We start from the raw sequence: 20,644 nt of genomic DNA on the forward strand, positions 1-20,644 counted from the left end.
CAGGGATCCAGGCCAGACGATACCCAGACATGACAGAAGAGTCCGAGTCTCGCTCCCACTGGCCCCACCACCGGGCGGGCAGTGCACCATCATGCAGAGGACTTTGGCGTACCCAAAGCAGGCTTTTGTTCCTGGGAACCTTCAGCGGCAGGTTTCTTGGACTTAATCCGACCTCCCCTAAAGAAGGTATTGGATGTTCTGGCCTTTCTAGGCTTGTTAGGCCGAAAGGACTGCGGTGCTGCTGAGGAGAAGGATTTCTTCAGAGCAGGTGCTGCTGAGGGAAGAAACGGAGACTTACCCGCTGTAGCGGTGGATATCCACATGTCTAGAGCTTCCCCAAAGAGAGCCTGACCTGTATAGGGATTCCGCGTTGGCCGACCACTGGCGCAGTCACAGTCCCCGACGAGCTGAAACAGACATGGAAGAAATTCCTGCAGCCATGGTACCCAGGTCTTTCATGGATTCTACTATAAAACCTGCAGAATCGTGTATGTAGCGTAAATACAATGCAACGTCATCCCTATCCATCGTATCCAAATCCTTAAGCAAGGTAGCCGACCACTTCACTATTGCTTTTGCAATCCATGCACTAGCAATAGTGGGACGTAATATGGCCCCAGAAGCAGTGTACATTGATTTAAGAGTGTTATCAATTTTTCTATCTGCCGGCTCCTTTAAGGCGGTAGATCCTGGAACATGCAAAACCACCTTTTTTGAGAGTCTGGGCACAGATGCGTCAACAATCGGAGGGTTTTCCCACTTTTTCCTATCCTCCTCAGGCAAAGGAAAAGCCACCTGAACCCTTTTAGGGATCTGGAACCACTTCTTAGGATTTTCCCATGCTTTTTCAAATATAGCATTCAACTCATTTGATGCAGGGAAGGTTAGCGAGGCTTTTTTATTTTCAGTGAACATTTAACACATCCCTGATAGCCTCTATCAATAATTGCACCCCCCTTGCAAGAGATGCGGACCCCTGCAACACATCCCCATCACCGTCTGTAGTGTCAGAATCGGTATCTGTGTTGTCTTGTGTGACATGCACAAGTGTGACATGCACAAGTTAGTACTGCGCTCCCTCCCCGTTGCCGCCATCTTCACACCGGCCCCCCGCTTGCTAGGGGGGTCGGTGACTCACTCACTACTTCTTCAGCGTCTGCAAGGGGTTGGCGGCATACTGCTGGGGCGAGCGGTCCCCTGTGACGGAGACCGATCTGACCCCTCTGGAGCTCAGTGTCCAGTCAGCGGAGTCAGTGGCTCAGACCCCGCAGGGCGGACACTGCTCCCCCCCCTTAGTCCCTTGCTGCAGGCAGGCTGTTGCCAACAGCCTCCTGTAAAAAAAAAAAACTCAAAAAAATAACTTTTACTAGAAAAGCTCAGGAAAGCTCCCCTAGCTGTGACCGGCTCCTCCAGGCACATTTTCTAAACTGAGTCTAGTAGGAGGGGCATAGAGGGTGGAGCCAGCCCAACTCTTAAAGTGCCAATGGCTCCTGGTGGACCCGTCTATATCCCATGGTACTAATGTGGACCCCAGCATCCTCTAGGACGTAAGAGAAAGAGAGTTTTCTTTGTGTCTCTACTGTTTCATATTTTGCACTAACTCTTAGGAGCACCACCGGCATTATGATGAGGCTCTTTTTTGTCCCTTGTATAATATGATAAGATTGATATTTATATTTAATATCTAATAATATCTAATGATATATTCATTATTATTATTATTCCGGTTTATAATCAATTTGTCACTTGCTAACTTGGTGACCATACCAGTGCGCCTACCTTCCTTTCTGTTTTTGCTACATTTACTCAATCTGTCCAGTTAAAACTCCAAGCCACAGGAGTAGATTTTCTTATTGTCCCCTCCCCACAGCTGGAGCACCAAATCCTGACACATTGCAGCCATTTGCTATTGGCTCAGCCAGTTCCATGCCAGCAAATCAATAAAGCTCACCGTCTTTCGCTCTAAGGAAATGTAGAAGCCTCGGCAAATACTACTTTTCTGAGCATACCCAGATACCCAGTTAAGGGGATGGGGCACCATAAGAAAATCTAACCTAGGTCTGCAGTAACACATACTGATGTAGCCATGTTCACCGTGGCTACATCTGCACTAAACGAGCACTCTCGGTGTGTCTAGCCACGCCTAGCTGTGGCATTTGCCACTCCCATTCATGCGAATAGGGTGCGTGTGCATCTAAGACGCGCGCTCCAGATGTACATGCAGTCGGGCCTAACAAGGCGCGACCACGGTAAGATGTAGCCACGATAATCAAATATTGTCTTTCATTTGCCAACTACAATAGACTACTAAAATCAGATACCAGATCATTGCTAGCAGTTACTGCATGTTGCAGCTACTGCTTTTTGCATTATGTTACTAATGCCCCTTTCACATCGCACTAAAAACCCGGTATCGACACAGCATATTGCCGTGTCGAAACGGGTCAGTGTGCGATATGAAAGGTCCTTTTCAGATTTAGCGGGTCGCCTGACCCGGTAATTCAACCCGGTAAAAAAGAAGGGTTATTACCGAGTTGATTACCGTGTCAGGCGCAGTGTGAATGGGAGCCGTTCCGATGCGACACGGCTCCCATTCACAGCATAGGCAGAGGTTGCGCAGGAGATGAGCTCATCTCCCGGCGCCGCCTCCACCCCCGCCCCTGCTGCTGCTGCGCCCTCCGCTGCTATGGCAACCGACCCGGTATATTGCCGGGTCGGAAAGCCAGCAACGGAGCGCAAATGCCGGATCCCACCCGGTAAGTACACGTTTCTCTTACCGGGTAGGATCCGGCATTTGCGATCTGAATGCAGCATAAATAAGCCTTGAGATGTTTGAGCACTCACGCTTGTTTCTCAACAGGGCGCATCACTCTCCGTCTACACACAGACAAAGTGGTGCAGGATATGTGTGCGCTATATAAATAACTGTTAATAAATAATAACCCAACACATGCTACAAAGTAATAGGCCTGTTTTCTTTTGCCCCTTTCTTGCTACAGTGTTGTTTGAGATAAACAATTATATCTATCAGGTGAACTCACAGGACGTATAACAAGCAATCATGTAGCAGTGCCTAACCTCACAGTATCTGCTTAGCATGTTTTCCTTAGGGATACGAATACTTCTCATCATGAGGTATCCATTGTCAATGTGCTCAAAAGCCATCTTGGGTCCAATGTCCCCGACAGTTATTCCTGAAAAGAGATGGAACAACCTGAGTGTTTGAATATCGTATATTTTAATGTAATAAAACACAACACCAGACGGTATTACACACAATTATCTTAAACACTTAAAATAATAAAACTTAAAACCTATCATTAAGTCCTGGAAATGAACCTATACAAATAGGATATAATAAAATGAAAGAATGTGTACATTAGTATGGACCGAGCTGCTGTTTGATGGTTGCAAGCCAAAAAATAAACAAAGAGGAAAAAGAAAATAGCGCTGTGTGCATATTATCTATCTATCTATCTATCTATCTATCTATCTATCTATCTATCTATCTATCTATCTATCGATAAACTGTATTATAATGAAAAGAAAATATTGCTGCAGGCAATGTGCAATGTGTTTCTTTACTTGGTTATACAACGTATCATATAGTGGGATTAGTTCCACTGGGAAATGATAGCCATGTAGATGAAAGTTCCCTTTTAAGTAACACAAAATTCAGAGAATGGGGCAGTGTGTGACTTTTAATAGAAAATGATTGATGTAGAGTACATTAATACCCCTGGTGGTCTGTATAGATCAGGTAAATACTGGTGCCCGCAGGCTTGGGATAAGGAAAGGATCCAGTGGGGTATTAGTCTGGTATAACAGGGGCATTTCAGCAGTCTGAATAAACCTTAAATAAAAGTGCTAGTTTCTAGTCTCAGGTTCAACTTTCACATTAATACCTCTTCAGAACGGGGCCAGCTGAAATCATCTGGGTCGAGTGACCCGGTATTTCAACTCGGGTAGCGATCAAGGTTGAACACATGTTCAACCCGGCTCAGGGTGTGGTGTGAACGGGTAAGCCGGGATGATGTGACCAGGGACCCCGTCACTCCATAGGAAGAGGTGGCGCTTGGAGATCATCTAAACTCCAAGTGCCACCTCCGCATGCGTTGGCGGTGACTTCACCAACCCGGAGTATTGCCAGATCAGGCCACCTGTCTGAAAGACCCATGCAGAAATCCCAGGTCTGACTCAAATTAAGCGGTCTGAAAAGGGTGTTAGTGTACTTCCACTGTTTTGGTTCGTTTATAATTCATATATGAATGTCACAAATGTTTACACATTTAAATGTTCGAATGTTCATATATTTATAGGTTCTGCAACATGGTGTTTGACCTAATCACACAGTAGTTATTTGTTACTTGCCAAAAAAAGTTGCCAAGCGTGTGCCTAGCTGCCGAGAGGCCCCCTCCCTCCCCTCACAGATCTTGCAGACTTCCAGACACAGCCTCACTTCTGCCTTCTCCCTCAACGTCTGCAGTTAGTACACCCAACTCCCACTCGCATCCACCTCACGCCACCAATGGGAGGGGGTGATGATGGGGACAGAGATGACAGTGAAAAAAAAACCCTGCAACACCAGGCACAACAACTAGCCAGTGTATGATGGGTACAAAATACTAGAAAAAATGAGATTTATGGTAAGTACTTACCTTTGTTAAATCCCTTTCTGCAGTACACTGGGCTCCACAAGGATGGACAATGGGGTGTAGAGTAGGATCTTGATCCAAGGGCACCAACAGGCTCAAAAGCTTTGACTGTTCCCAAGATGCACAGCGCCGCCTCCTCTATAACCCCGCCTCCCTGCACAGGAGCTCAGTATTTAGTTAACCAGACCAATGCAGTAGCAGTAAAAGAGACAACAGTTAGTAGCCACAAACACCACAGTCTCATGACAGGAGAAGTGTCAGCGGCTAATGCCATACCAACCCAAAGAAGCTAAGTGCGTCAGGGTGGGCACCTTGTGGAGCCCAGTGTACCTCGCAGAAAGAGATTTAACAAAGGTAAGTTCTTACCATAAATCTCGTTTTCTGCTGCGGGGTACACTGGGCTCCACAAGGATGGACAATGGGGATGTCCTAAAGCAGTTCCTTATGGGAGGGGATGCACTGTAGCGGGCACAAGAACCCGGTGTCCAAAGGAAGCATCCTGGGAAGCGGCAGTATCGAAAGCATAGAACCTTATGAACGTGTTCACTGAGGACCACGTAGTCGCCTTGCACAACTGTTCAAGGGTCGCCCCACAGTGAGCCGCCAAGAAGGTCCAACAGACCGAGTAGAATGGGCCGTAATGTGAGCAGGAGCTGACAGACCAGCCTTCACATAAGCATCTGCAATCACCATTCTAATCCATCTGGCCAACGTCTGCTTGTGAGCAGGCCAGCCACGTTTTTGAAAACCAAACAAAACAAAGAGAATCCGATTTTCTAAGAGAAGCCGTTCTCTGTACGTAGATACGGAGAGCCCGTACCACATCCAAAGACCGTTCTTTGGGAGACAAGTCAGAAGATACAAGGGCCGGAACCACAATCTCCTGGTTAAGGTGAAACGAAGAAACCACCTTAGGTAAATATCCGGGACGAGTCCTAAGGACCGCCCGGTCACGGTGAAAAATCAGATATGGGGAACTACAGGACAAGGCACCCAAATCCAACACTCTTCTAGCGGAGGCAATAGCCAGCAAAAACACCACCTTAAGAGAAAGCCACTTAAGGTCAGCTGAGCCAAGAGGTTCAAATGGGGACTCTTGCAACACCTCCAAAACCACTGACAAATCCCAAGGAGCCCCGGGCGGGACATAGGGGGGTTGGATATGCCACGCCGTCAAAAACAGCCGGGCCAGGTTCTGGTAGACACAGGGGCCCTGAATGAGTAGGTCTGGGCGTTGTGGAAGTAGAATTGGATGTTCTGACGAGAGGCCCTGAAGGTCTGAGAACAAGTGACGTCTGGGCCACGCTGGAGCTATGAGAAGCAAGAACTTCCGAATTACCCTGGGCAGAAGGGACACCGGAGGGAACACGTACGGCAGCCGAAACCTCCACGGCACCGCCAGCGCATCCACGAATGCTGCTTGAGGATCCCTTGTCCTTGCTCCGAAGACGGAAACTTGTGATTGTGTCAAGACGCCATCAGATCCTTATCTGGAAGACCCCACCTTTCCACGAGGAGTTGAAACACTTCTGGATGGAGGCCCCACTCGCCGGCATGCACATCCTGACGACTGAGAAAGTCCGCTTCCCAATTCAGGAATCCCGGAATGAATATTGCCGATGTTGCTGGCAGATGGCGTTCTGCCCATTGAAGAATCCGCAAGACTTCCTTCATTGCCAGGCGGCTTTGAGTGCCGCCTTGATGGTTTATGTAAGCCACTGTGGTGGCGTTGTCCGACTGTACTTGAACAGGACGGTTTTGTATTAAATGCTAGGCCAGGTTAAATGCATTGAAGACCGCGCGCAATTCCAGAATGTTGATCGGAAGGAGAGACTCCTCCTTGGTCCACCGACCCTGAAGGGAGTGTTGCTCCAACACCGCGCCCCAACCCCATAGACTGCCATCTGTCGTCAACAGGACCCAGTCGGGTATCCAGAAAGGACGACCCCTGCTCAACTGAATTGAGCATACTCCACCATGTCGAATGCTGACACTATGAGGCCCAGCATCGCCGAATGAATCGACACTTGCGGATGAGAGAGGAAGCAACGAATCCTGTCCTGAAGCTTCAGGACTTTCTCCTGAGACAAAAACAACCGCTGGTTGTGAGTGTCCAACAGCGCTCCCAGGTGCACCATGCTCCAAGCAGGGACCAGGGAGGATTTCTTCCAGTTGATGAGCCACCCGTGGGCTTGCAGAAACCGGACAGTCAGATGTAGATGATGTAGGAGAATTTCCAGCGAATTTGCCAGGATCAACAAGTCGTCCAGATACGGTACGATCCTGACCCCTTGATGGCGGAGCACCGCCATTACTTTGGTAAAAACTTGCGGGGCCGTAGTTAAACCAAAAGGTAACGCCCATAACTGGTAGTGGAGGTTGCCAACCGCATACCTCAGATACTGTTGATGCGACACCGCTATAGGAACATGCAGGTAAGCATCCTGTATATCCAGGGAGACCATATAGTCCCCAGCTTCCAAGGCCAGAACTATAGAACGAAGGGTTTCCATACGGCACTTGGAAATTTTCACAAACTTGTTCAGTGCCTTGAGGTTGAGAATGGGCCGAAAAGACCCATTCGGCTTCGGAACTAGAAACAGCGGAGAGTAGTACCCCTGGCCTCTCTGAACAAGAGGCACTTGTACCACCACTCCTGTGTACAGGAGGGTCTGTACCACCGAATGCAGAGTCTTTGCCTTGATTTGATCCGCAGGGACGTCTGTCAGGCAAAATCGATGAGGGGGACGGTTTTTGAAGGCTATGGCGTAACCTCGAGTAACGACTTCCCATACCCATGCATCTGAAGTGGTCTTCAACCATTCCTGGGTATACCCTAGAAGCCGGCCCCCCACCCTGGGGTCCCCCAGGGGGAGGCCCGCCCCGTCATGCGGCAGGCTTATCAGTCTTGGAAGCTGGCTGATGGGCAGCCCAGGCTCTTTTGGGCTTTGGCTTACCAGGTTTGGAAGTGCGGGCCTGTTTGTGGTATGCCTGACCTTTTGCTTTACCTGAAGGACGAAAGGGACGAAAGGAAGTACTTTTAGCCTTTGTCACAGAAGGAGCGGTACTTGGCAGACAGGCCGTTTTGGCAGTAGCCAGATCAGCCACTATCTTATTTAAGTCTTCTCCAAACAGGATATCTCCCTTAAAAGGGAGTACCTCCAGGGTTTTTCTAGAATCCAGATCCATGGACCAGGATCGCAGCCACAATATCCGGCGAGCCAGGACTGACGTAGTAGAAGCCTTAGCTGCCAGAACATCGGCAGCTGTTACAATATATGATAAGCATTGTCTAGCATGGTCAGAAAAAAGTTCAGCTTCCAACTCTAGGGCCCACGCTTCAATAGCTTCTGCAGCCCATGTCGCTGCAATAGTGGGCCTTTGCGCAGCACCCGTGAGGGTGTAAATCGCTTTCAGACAACCCTCCACACGTTTATCCGTAGGCTCTTTCAGAGACGTGACAGTAGTGACAGGTAGAGCTGAGGAAACCACCATCCTTGCCACATGCGAGTCCACTGGAGGAGGTGTCTCCCAATTTTTAGAAAGCTCTGGCGCGAGGGGATATGGAGCAAGCAGCTTCTTATGAGGCACGAACTTCTTACCTGGATTTTCCCAGGGTTCCTGACGTATATCCACCAGGTGATCAGAATGAGGTAAAACTTGTTTAACCACCTTCTGATGCTTGAACCTATCTGGTTTCTTAGGAGGGACGGATGTCTCGGGATCATCCGTAATCTGTAGGATCAACTTAATAGCCTCCAAAAGATCAGGAACATCCACTTGTGAACCACTATCCCCCTCAGCATTTACTGTGTCAGAAACTGTGGGGTCAGTGTAAGCGCCATCTTCATCAGACGAGGTGTCAGTGACAGCAATGGATCGTGAGGAGACAATAGCTCGCTTAGAGGACCCCTTGGTCTTAGGCGAGCGAGGGCTAGACCTTTTAGTAGTCAGTGACTGGATAAATTTCTTCAATTGAGCGGACAAGTTATCTGCCCACGGCGGGTTAGCCACAGGGACCATATACGGCTGAACCCAGAGCCGGATTAAGGGGGGTGCCAAGGGGGTCAGTACCCCTGGGCCCCCCTGGCATAAGGGGCCCCCCAGCCGAAGCTGCTCTGCACCGCTCTGGTGCTGCTGTTCCCTCTGCCCTGTATCAGCCGCTGACCCGTGGGGAGGGAGCCACATGAAACAGCGGCGAGCGGGACATCACACACCTGCTGGCAGCTCGGAATCCTCCCTCCCCAGCAGCCGGGAGTCTTCTCCTCCCTGCTGCAGCGTGGAGCTGGGGTAGGGGGGGGGGGAAGAGAGAGAGAATAGGGGGGTGGCCCAAATGTTTTTTTGTTTTCAATGCCCGCTGTCCGGCGCTACGGCAGGCTTTCGGAGCTCCGCCCCCTTGTAGCTGTATACCGCGATTTGGGGGTCGGAGCAGAGGGGGAGGAGCTAATATGAGATCATTGTTATAGATTCACGTCATATTGGCTCCGCCCCCTCCCCGGCGACCCGCGAATCGCGGCATTTTTGCCGTGGGGGCGGGGCCTAATGGTGAACTGTGTCCCTGGCACCCAGCAATATCTCCTGGCTGTGGCATCCTCAGTCCTCACCCCTTTACTCAGGGCAGGCTTCCATGTAAGTGTGTGCACAGTTTGTGCTCTATATATGTATACTGTATGTATGTGTATATATGTTCTATTAGTGTATACAGTATGTATATGTGTATATTTTCTATGTGTGTGTATGTGTTTTATGTGTATGTTATGTATTTGTGTGTATGTGGGGGTATGAGTTGTATGTAACGTGTGTGTGTGTGTATATATATATATATATATATATATATATATATATATAGATGCTGCGGACGGATCGGCACTCACCTAGCTGGTGATTACATGCTCCGGTGCCCTCTGGAGATCCATTTTCATAGGCGACTCTGTTCCAATCAGCGGCACTCGGAGACTTGTAGAATATCATAAAACGTGCTTTAATAAATCATGGTGATTGTCACCATGACTTATTAAAGCACGTTTTATGATATTCTACAAGTCTCCGAGTGCCGCTGATTGGAACAGAGTCACATATATATATATATATATATATATATATAAATTTACAAAATCGATTGGCCGCCACTCCCTCTCCTTAATCAGCAGCCGTGGTTCTCTTTACACTGCCTTCACATAACCTCCAATAGTATGGCACTCAGCGGGCTTCTTAATCACATATCACAAACGCCAGCTAGTTCAGCAACGTTTCGGGTTTTATTTACCCTTTTGTCGTATATGTGCTGTTTGACAAAGGGTAAATAAAACCCAAAACGTTGCTGAACTAGCTGGCGTTTGTGATATGTGATTAAGAAGCCCACTGAGTGACATACTTTTGGAGTATATATATATATATATATATATATATATATAATGGTCGAAGTGGGGCGGTATACAAAATGAGGAAATTAAAGTGCAGCAGGAGGCGAAGGAAGTGGCCATCCTGCTGCACATGTTGCTCCACGTCCATGCGCGGCAGCCAGCGGCTGTGTACAGCGCTGTACTAGCTCACAGCCGCCCACCGCCAGCCACTCACGGCAGCCAGCCTCCCACCGTTCACCACCGCCAGCCACCCGCCGCTCACCCGCAACAAATGTGGTAATGTTCCCCTGCTGTCACCTCTCTCCCTGTCGTTACCTTCCCTGTCCCTACTGTCACTCTCTCTCTCCCAGCTGTCACTGTCGTCACTCTCTCTCTCCCTGCTGTCACTGTCGTCACTCTCTCTCTCTCCCTGCTGTCACTGTCGTCACTCTCTCTCCCTGTCGTTACTCTCTCTCCCTGTCGTCACTCTCTTTCCCTGCTGTCACAATTTCAGCTCATTCAGTGTGCTACAATGTGAATTTCGGCTCATTCAGTGTGCTACAATGTGAATTTCGGCTCATTCAGTGTGCTACAATGTGAGTTTCGGCTCATTCAGTGTGCTACAATGTGAATTTCGGCTCATTCAGTGTGCTACAATGTGAGTTTCGGCTCATTCAGTGTGCTTCAATGTGAATTTCGGCTCATTCAGTGTGCTACAATGTGAATTTCGGCTCATTCAGTGTGCTACATTGTGAATTTCAGCTCAGTCAGTGTGCTACAATGTGAATTTCGGCTCATTCAGTGTACTATAATGTGAGTTTCGGCTCATTCAGTGTGCTACAATGTGAATTTCGGCTCATTCAGTGTGCTACAATGTGAGTTTCGGCTCATTCAGTGTGCTACAATGTGAATTTCGGCTCATTCAGTGTGCTACAATGTGAGTTTCGGCTCAGTCAGTGTGCTACACTGTGAATTTCGGCTCATTCAGTGTGCTACAATGTGAATTTCGGCTCATTCAGTGTGCTACATTGTGAATTTCAGCTCAGTCAGTGTGCTACAATGTGAATTTCGGCTCATTCAGTGTACTATAATGTGAGTTTCGGCTCATTCAGTGTGCTACAGGGTGAATTTCGGCTCATTCAGTGTGCTACAATGTGAGTTTCGGCTCATTCAGTGTGCTACAATGTGAATTTCGGCTCAGTCAGTGTGCTACACTGTGAATTTCGTCTCATTCAGTGTGCTACAATGTGAATTTTGGTTCATTCAGTGTGCTAGAATGTGGATTTCGGCTCATTCAGTGTGCTACAATGTGAATTTTGGTTCATTCAGTGTGCTAGAATGTGGATTTCGGCTCATTCAGTGTGCTACAATGTGAATTTCGGCTCATTCAGTGTGCTATAATGTGAATTTCGGCTCATACCGTGTGCTATAATGTGAATTTCAGCTCGTACCGTGTGCTATTAAGGTGAAAGGGGCACCAGTACTAGATAGTTTAAGGGGTTCTACTACACTGGTCACGCCCCCTTTTGTGTTACCCCCCCCTTTTTGTGTGACCGCACCCCCTGCGCGTGCATAATTGTGTCCTTGACTTTTGCATACCTTCACTTCAAAATTTCCACCTCGACCACTGTATCTATCTATCTATCTATCTATCTATCTATATATATATATATACACACACACACACACACACACACACACACACACACACACACACACACACACACACACACGTGCGTGCATCAAAGGAAACCCCCTTCCGAATCCTGCTTTTGCCCCTGCGGATGGTGGTTGCTGGTGGGGGGCCCCCTGTCTTGGGTGCCCTGGGCCCCCCAAGGGCTTAATCCGGCCCTGGCTGAACCGGCATAGGAGGTCCCATAGGGGTCGTTAGTTTATTAACTAGCGTATTCAGAAGTGTGGAGAAAGTAGCTCACGGTGGGTCATTATGGACCCCCGTTGCAGAGGCAAGGAACCCCCAGAACCAGAGCCCTCAGCTGCTATATTCTCCTCATAGGTATCTGTGGTGTCAGCAACACTGGTAGTGTGTTCGGCCCCAGACCCGTTACCCTCATACGCAGACATGATATAAATTGCAATATCAGGTAACACAGTACAATTGTCAGCAGCACAATACCTGACCCAAACCCCTGCTTAATGTAGTCAGCACATGCAGGGACACAGGAGAGATACAGTGACTAGAATCACATAAAAAAAATACAATTAAAGTATATTTCGTGAATATCCTATATTACCGTATCATAAACCTGACGCACCAAGCCCCCTCAGGTTATAGAATATAGGGATAGCAAGTTGAGTGAGAAACACGAAATGAAAATCACCCAGCAAGCTAATGCACACACATATATTATTTTATTATTACCAGTTATTTATATAGCGCACACATATTCCGCAGCGCTTTACAGAGAATATTTGGCCATTCACATCAGTCCCTGTCCCAGTTGAGCTTACAATCTATATTCCCTATCACATGTACACGCACACACATTCATGCTAGGGTTAATTTTGTTGGGAGCCAATTAACCTACCAGTATATTTTTGGATTGTGGGAGGAAACCGGAGTACCCGGAGGAAACCCACGCAAGTACGGGGAGAATATACAAACTCCACACAGTTAGGGCCATGGTGGGAATTGAACCCATGACCTCAGTGCTGTGAGGCAGTAATGCTAACCATTACACCATCCGTACTGCCACATATAGTCACAGTTGTACAATGCAGAGGTTATTACACACAATAATACTGCACTGGACTAGCTTATATACAGCTATGTAAACAATAGATATAACACTGCACAGTAAAAACTGGATGTATATCCCAGGGTACTTGTACCAGAGAACCCTGACTAAATGCACTTTTTCTTAACTATCACTGTCTAAATGACATGTAGAATACTTAAGTGTCTTATAAAGGCACAACGCTGACTATCAGGTGGCTTTACAAAGGAGGATTTGCCCAAGCAGTCCCAGGAACAGTGTAGCTGAGAGAAATGGCGCCCAAACACTGACTGGGAGTGAGGGAGCGACAGATATGCAGCTCCAGGGAGGGAACATGTACTGTAAATGGCGCCCTGGGGCTGGGGGAGGGGCTCCAGGTCTAAGCCTTATCCCCTCTGCTGGCATAACCACCTGGTACTGCGGGCAGGGCCGGTTCCGGGGCTTCTGGCGCCCCGGGCGTCATTAGGGGGCGTGGCTTCATACAGGGGGCGTGGTCAGTTACACCCCCTGTACTGTTGTAGGATGTGCGGTGCGCGATGATGTCATCGCGCACCGCACAGCAAAGGTCCTCTCCACGAAGGTAAACTAGACGCTAAGCGTTTAGTTCCCTTCGTGGAGAGGACCTTTGCTGTGCGGTGCGCGATGACGTCAACGCGCACCGCACATCATTACAGTGAAGGTACTCTCCAGGAAGGGAGGAAAACCGGAGCCAACCGCTGTAGTTACCCGGCAACCAGGGCGCGGGAGTGTACAGCGCTGCTAGGGAGAGATGGAGCTGCAGCAGTGAATGTCTCCTGACATCTACACACTGCTGCAGCCCTTGAAGTCTTCACTTTTCTTCTAAAAAGCTCTTCTTAGGGCTGCCAGGAGCAGCACCTCTGTTAAGTGCCTGCTATCTGCAGCACCATCTACAAAACTGAGCTCCTGTGCAGGAAGGCGGCGCTGTGCATCTTGGGAACAGTGAAATCTTTTGAGCCTGTTGGTGCCCTCGGATCAAGAGCCTACTCTACACCCCATTGTCCATCCTTGTGGAGCCCAGTGTACCCCGCAGCAGAAACATGTGAGCATAGGTCATTCTTTAAAAACATTCTCATTCCAATACAATTGCTATTTATTAACATGAATGGATACTGCCAAACTGATTTAACAGCCAAGATAAAATGATGGACCACTGTAGAAAAATAGCTCTATCCATAGTCTGATAAGTACTTGGATGCTTTAGAACTTATACAGAAGACTTAATGTTACCTGGGAGAGGTGTGTGGTCCCTGAGACTTCGGACCTGGACTATGAATGGATGCATGCCATGTGCCTTTCCTTTGGTATGTAGTTGGGCCAGGACCACAGCATGGGTGCAGGTCTTCCCCACTGAACATGTCAGAAAACACAAAAATGAATACCATAAGTTACAATGTGGCCAGTAATAATCAGACATCGTTGGTTTATAGGGGCGACAAAGTTTTGTATTAAGAACAATGGTTTTTTTACAGATGTATGATCTAGTTGTTCATTTAACAAAACCTTAAAGTACATTATTCTTATCTAAAATTTAAACAAAACACAAGAACAAATATAAAATGTATGAATATAACGTGTCTCAGAAGAGGAACTAAATAAACAGGTAGGCTTAATTATCCAGAAGACTGAGTCCCTAAAATGGCATTCAAATAAGAATTTACTTACCGATAATTCGATTTCTAATAGTCCGTAGTGGATGCTGGGGACTCCGAAAGGACCATGGGGAATAGCGGCTCCGCAGGAGACTGGGCACAAAAGTAAAAGCTTTAGGACTACCTTGTGTGCACTGGCTCCTCCCCCCATGACCCTCCTCCAAGCCTCAGTTAGGACACTGTGCCCGGACGAGCGTACACAATAAGGAAGGATTTTGAATCCCGGGTAAGACTCATACCAGCCACACCAATCACACCGTACAACTTGTGATTTGAACCCAGTTAACAGCATGATAACAGAGGAGCCTCTGAAAAGATGGCTCACAACAATAATAACCCGATTTTTGTAACAATAACTATGTACAAGTATTGCAGACAATCCGCACTTGGGATGGGCGCCCAGCATCCACTACGGACTATGAGAAATAGAATTATCGGTAAGTAAATTCTTATTTTCTCTAACGTCCTAGTGGATGCTGGGGACTCCGAAAGGACCATGGGGATTATACCAAAGCTCCCAAACGGGCGGGAGAGTGCGGATGACTCTGCAGCACCGAATGAGAGAACTCCAGGTCCTCCTCAGCCAGGGTATCAAATTTGTAGAATTTTGCAAACGTATTTGCCCCTGACCAAGTAGCTGCTCGGCAAAGTTGTAAAGCCGAGACCCCTCGGGCAGCCGCCCAAGATGAGCCCACTTTCCGTGTGGAATGGGCTTTTACAGATTTTGGCTGTGGCAGGCCTGCCACAGAATGTGCAAGCTGAATTGTACTACAAATCCAACGAGCAATCGTCTGCTTAGAAGCAGGGGCACCCAGCTTGTTGGGTGCATACAGGATAAACAGCGAGTCAGATTTTCTGACTCCAGCCGTCCTGGAAACATATATTTTCAGGGCCCTGACTACGTCCAGCAACTTGGAATCCTCCAAGTCCCTAGTAGCCGCAGGCACCACAATAGGCTGGTTTAAGTGAAATGCTGAAACCACCTTAGGGAGAAATTGAGGACGAGTCCTCAATTCTGCCCTGTCCGTATGAAAAATTAGGTAAGGGCTTTTATAGGATAAAGCCGCCAATTCTGATACACGCCTGGCTGAAGTCAGGGCTAACAGCATTACCACTTTCCATGTGAGATATTTTAAGTCCACAGTGGTGAGTGGTTCAAACCAATGTGATTTTATGAATCCCAAAACTACATTGAGATCCCAAGGTGCCACTGGAGACACAAAAGGAGGCTGTATATGCAGTACCCCCTTGACAAACGTCTCAACTTCAGGAACTGAAGCTAGTTCTTTTTGGAAGAATATTGACAGGGCCGAAATTTGAACCTTAATGGACCCTAATTTGAGGCCCATAGACAGTCCTGTTTGCAGGAAATGCAGGAATCGACCCAGTTGAAATTCCTCTGTAGGGGCCTTCCTGGCCTCACACCACGCAACATATTTACGCCAAATACGGTGATAATGTTGCACAGTTACATCCTTCCTGGCTTTGATCAGGGTAGGGATAACTTCATCCGGAATGCCTTTTTCCTTCAGGATCCGGCGTTCAACCGCCATGCCGTCAAACGCAGCCGCGGTAAGTCTTGGAACAGACATGGTCCCTGCTGGAGCAGGTCCTTTCTTAGAGGTAGTGGCCACGGGTCTTCCGTGAGCATCTCTTGAATTTCCGGGTACCAAGTCCTTCTTGGCCAATCCAGAGCCACGAGTATAGTCTTTACACCTCTCCTTCTTATGATTCTCAGTACCTTGGGTATGAGAGGCAGAGGAGGGAACACATATACTGACTGGTACACCCACGGTGTTACCAGAGCGTCCACAGCTATTGCCTGAGGGTCCCTTGACCTGGCGCAATATCTGTCCAGTTTTTTGTTGAGGCGGGACGCCATCATGTCCACCTTTGGTTTTTCCCAACGGTTCACAATCATGTGGAAGACTTCTGGGTGAAGTCCCCACTCCCCCGGGTGAAGATCGTGTCTGCTGAGGAAGTCTGCTTCCCAGTTGTCCACTCCCGGAATGAACACTGCTGACAGTGCTATCACATGATTTTCCGCCCAGCGAAGAATCCTTGCAACTTCCGTCATTGCCCTCCTGCTTCTTGTGCCGCCCTGTCTGTTTACGTGGGCGACTGCCGTGATGTTGTCCGACTGGATCAACACCGGCTGACCCTGAAGCAGAGGCCTTGCCTGACTTAGGGCATTGTAAATGGCCCTTAGTTCCAGGATATTTATGTGAAGTGACGTTTCCATGCTTGACCACAAGCCCTGGAAATTTTTTCCCTGTGTGACTGCTCCCCAGCCTCTCAGGCTGGCATCCGTGGTCACCAGGACCCAATCCTGAATGCCGAATCTGCGGCCCTCTAGGAGATGAGCACTCTGTAACCACCACAGGAGAGACACCCTTGTCCTTGGAGACAGGGTTATCCGCTGATGCATTTGAAGATGCGATCCGGACCATTTGTCCAGCAGATCCCACTGAAAAGTTCTTGCGTGGAATCTGCCGAATGGAATCGCTTCGTAAGAAGCCACCATCTTTCCCAGGACCCTTGTGCATTGATGCACTGACACTTGGCCTGGTCTTAGGAGGTTCCTGACTAGGTCGGATAACTCCCTGGCTTTCTCCTCCGGGAGAAACACCTTTTTCTGTACTGTGTCCAGAATCATCCCTAGGAACAGCAGACGTGTCGTCGGAATCAGCTGCGATTTTGGAATATTTAGAATCCATCCGTGCTGTCGTAGTACTACTTGAGATAGTGCTACTCCGACCTCTAACTGTTCTCTGGACCTTGCCCTTATCAGGAGATCGTCCAAGTAAGGGATAATTAAGACGCCTTTTCTTCGAAGAAGAATCATCATTTCGGCCATTACCTTGGTAAAGACCCGGGGTGCCGTGGACAATCCAAACGGCAGCGTCTGAAACTGATAGTGACAGTTCTGTACCACAAACCTGAGGTACCCTTGGTGAGAAGGGCAAATTGGGACATGGAGGTAAGCATCCTTGATGTCCAGAGACACCATATAGTCCCCTTCTTCCAGGTTCGCTATCACTGCTCTGAGTGACTCCATCTTGAACTTGAACCTTTTTATGTAAGTGTTCAAGGATTTCAGATTTAAAATGGGTCTCACCGAGCCGTCCGGCTTCGGTACCACAACCAGCGTGGAATAATACCCCTTTCCCTGTTGTAGGAGGGGTACCTTGATTATCACCTGCTGGGAATACAGCTTGTGAATGGCTTCCAATACCGCCTCCCTGTCGGGAGGAGACGTTGGTAAAGCAGACTTCAGGAACCGGCGAGGGGGAGACGTCTCGAATTCCAATTTGTACCCCTGAGATACTACCTGCAGGATCCAGGGGTCCACTTGCGAGTGAGCCCACTGCGCGCTGAAATTCTTGAGACGGGCCCCCACCGTGCCTGAGTCCGCTTGTAAGGCCCCAGCGTCATGCTGAGGACTTGGCAGAAGAGGGGGAGGGCTTCTGTTCGTGGGAAGAGGCTGTCTGCTGCAGTCTTTTTCCCCTTCCTCTGCCCCGGGGCAGATATGAGTGGCCTTTTGCCCGCTTGCCCTTATGGGGACGAAAGGACTGAGCCTGAAAAGACGGTATCTTTTTCTGCTGAGAGGTGACCTGGGGTAAAAAGGTGGATTTCCCAGCCATTGCCGTGGCCACCAGGTCCGATAGACCGACCCCAAATAACTCCTCCCCTTTATACGGCAATACTTCCATATGCCGTTTGGAATCCGCATCACCTGACCACTGTCGCGTCCATAACCCTCTTCTGGCAGAAATGGACATCGCACTTACTCTTGATGCCAGAGTGCAAATATCCCTCTGTGCATCTCGCATATATAGAAATGCATCCTTTAAATGCTCTATAGTCAATAATATATTGTCCCTGTCCAGGGTATCAATATTTTCAGTCAGGGAATCCGACCAAGCCACCCCAGCACTGCACATCCAGGCTGAGGCGATTGCTGGTCGCAGTATAATACCAGTATGCGTGTATATACTTTTTAGGATATTTTCCAGCTTCCTATCAGCTGGTTCCTTGAGGGCGGCCGTATCAGGAGACGGTAACGCCACTTGTTTTGATAAGCGTGTGAGCGCCTTATCTACCCTAGGGGGTGTTTCCCAACGTGCCCTAACCTCTGGCGGGAAAGGGTATAATGCCAATAATTTTTTAGAAATTAGCAGTTTTTTATCGGGGGAAACCCACGCTTCATCACACACCTCATTTAATTAATCTGATTCAGGAAAAACTACGGGTAGTTTTTTCACACCCCACATAATACCCTTTTTTGTGGTACTTGTAGTATCAGAAATGTTCAAAACCTCCTTCATTGCCGTGATCATGTAACGTGTGGCCCTACTGGAAAATACGTTTGTTTCCTCACCGTCGACACTGGAGTCAGTGTCCGTGTGTCACGATCCGGGTATCTGGACGCCATTACTTACCCTTCAGATGCCTCCTAAGGCTGGCTCAGCGTTTCAGGACCGGATCCCGCTGTTCCTGAGTTTCCACATGCAGAATGTCAGAGTGGTGATTTCATCAGCCGCGGCCTCCGCTGTGCCCGCGTGGTTAAATGTGCGCTTGTCAGTCTGGCGTCTCCTGTCTCCTGTGGCCGGCGTCGCCATTACGGTTTCAATTCTCACATGGATTACAAACCAAACTTCCCTCCAAGTGTCTGCATGGGCGCAGCCATCTTGGATTTTGTCATCTGATTATTTCCACCAATCTGCTGTCTGTATTGTTGATTTGCATAATTGCCTAGCCAACCCCTTCCTTGCTGCAGGTATAAGTATGCTGTGCCTGAGCAAGGAGGGCGTCAGTGCTTTGGTTGTCTAACCTAGTTCCAGTTTGTCTCTCTCCTGTGGTTGTCTTCCAGGTTCCAGCTCCTGTCTCCAGACTTCTGCTATAGAGACCCGCACCAGCATTCCATCTGCGGTGTAGCCTGACTCTCCGATCCATTCTGGACTCACCTGTTTCCAGCTCAAACAATCACCTGCTTCCAGCCCAGCTTCCAGCAGTGTATAGCTTCTCTTAAAGGGCCGGTGTCCTTTTCTGCAGTTTACCACTCTCCACCGGTATTATTATTTCACCGCTCTCAAACAATCACCTGCTTCCAGCCCAGCTTCCAGCAGTGTATAGCTTCTCTTAAAGGGCCGGTGTCCTTTTCTGCAGTTTACCACTCTCCACCGGTATTATTATTTCACCGCTCTCAAACTCCAAACTTCATTATTATTTCATCGCTCTCAAGTTCGTTTATTATTTAACTGGTTCCAGCCAGTATCCACTCCGTACCAACAATAGTCTGGTTCCAGCCAGTATCCACAGCAGCCGTTTTACCTTCAGCAGCCCAGCCTTTCCTGGAACATCAGCTGGTACGATCCTGGGTTCTCTCCATTGCTACAGTCAGGCCTGGTAAGGACTTTCCAACTAGAAGATTATAAGAACTGTCTCACACTACCAGTGCCTGTGGCCCTTGCCACCCTGTAGTACCCAGGAATTGTATTTATCCTCTGTTGACTTTTATGTTTCCTTTTACTGCTGCTGTGTTACGGAGTTTGTCATAATAAACATCATTGACTTTTATCCTGGTTGTCGTGGTCACGCCTTCGGGCAGTTATTCTACATGTTACTTACATGTCTAGGGGTCTGATACAACCTCCCAGGTTCCGTTACATCTCAGCCCCTACAACTGAGGCTGCCTCCCGTCAGCTCAGGCCCTCAGTTGTGACAGTAAGCACTGACCTAATGAATCCAGCCGGAGACCAGGATCAAGCGGCCAGGCCGATGCAAGAACTGGCAGCCCGACTTGAACATCAGGAGGCTGCACAGGGCCACATCATCCGCTGTCTCCAGGATCTCTCTACACGGCTGGATGGGATTCAAACGACCCTCCGTGGACCTGGCACGTCCGGTGCGTCCACTACAGTAACACCAGCTGTAACCCCACCCACCTTACCCATTTCCAGTCCACATCTTCATCTTCCAACGCCAGCAAAATTTGATGGATCTCCAAGGTTCTGCAGGGGATTTCTCAATCAATGTGAAATCCACTTTGAGCTTCTACCTGGCAATTTCTTCAGTGACCGTACCAAAATTGCCTATATCATCTCCCTTCTCAGTGGCTCAGCCCTTGACTGGGCATCACCTTTATGGGAGAAGTCTGATCCCCTGCTATCCTCCTATACTGACTTTGTAGCTACATTCAGGCGCATCTTCGTTGAGCCAGGCCGGATAACATCTGCTTC

At 48.5% G+C, this 20,644-nt stretch overlaps 1 protein-coding gene across 1 annotated transcript in view; it reads right to left on the reverse strand.

Moving 5' to 3' along the window:
• ACOX2 (acyl-CoA oxidase 2) overlaps nt 1-20,644 on the reverse strand; it is a 235,665-nt gene that overhangs the window by 85,438 nt on the left and 129,583 nt on the right. Inside the window, exons 5-6 of the mRNA XM_063940885.1 lie at nt 13,981-14,100; nt 3,079-3,194 (exon numbers count right to left, since the gene is read on the reverse strand). Coding sequence (XP_063796955.1) covers nt 3,079-3,194; nt 13,981-14,100 — 236 coding nt within the window. The remainder of the gene's footprint in view (nt 1-3,078; nt 3,195-13,980; nt 14,101-20,644) is intronic.

The sequence above is a fragment of the Pseudophryne corroboree genome, chromosome 9, assembly GCF_028390025.1.
Source record: "Pseudophryne corroboree isolate aPseCor3 chromosome 9, aPseCor3.hap2, whole genome shotgun sequence".
Taxonomy (NCBI): Eukaryota; Metazoa; Chordata; class Amphibia; order Anura; family Myobatrachidae; genus Pseudophryne; species Pseudophryne corroboree.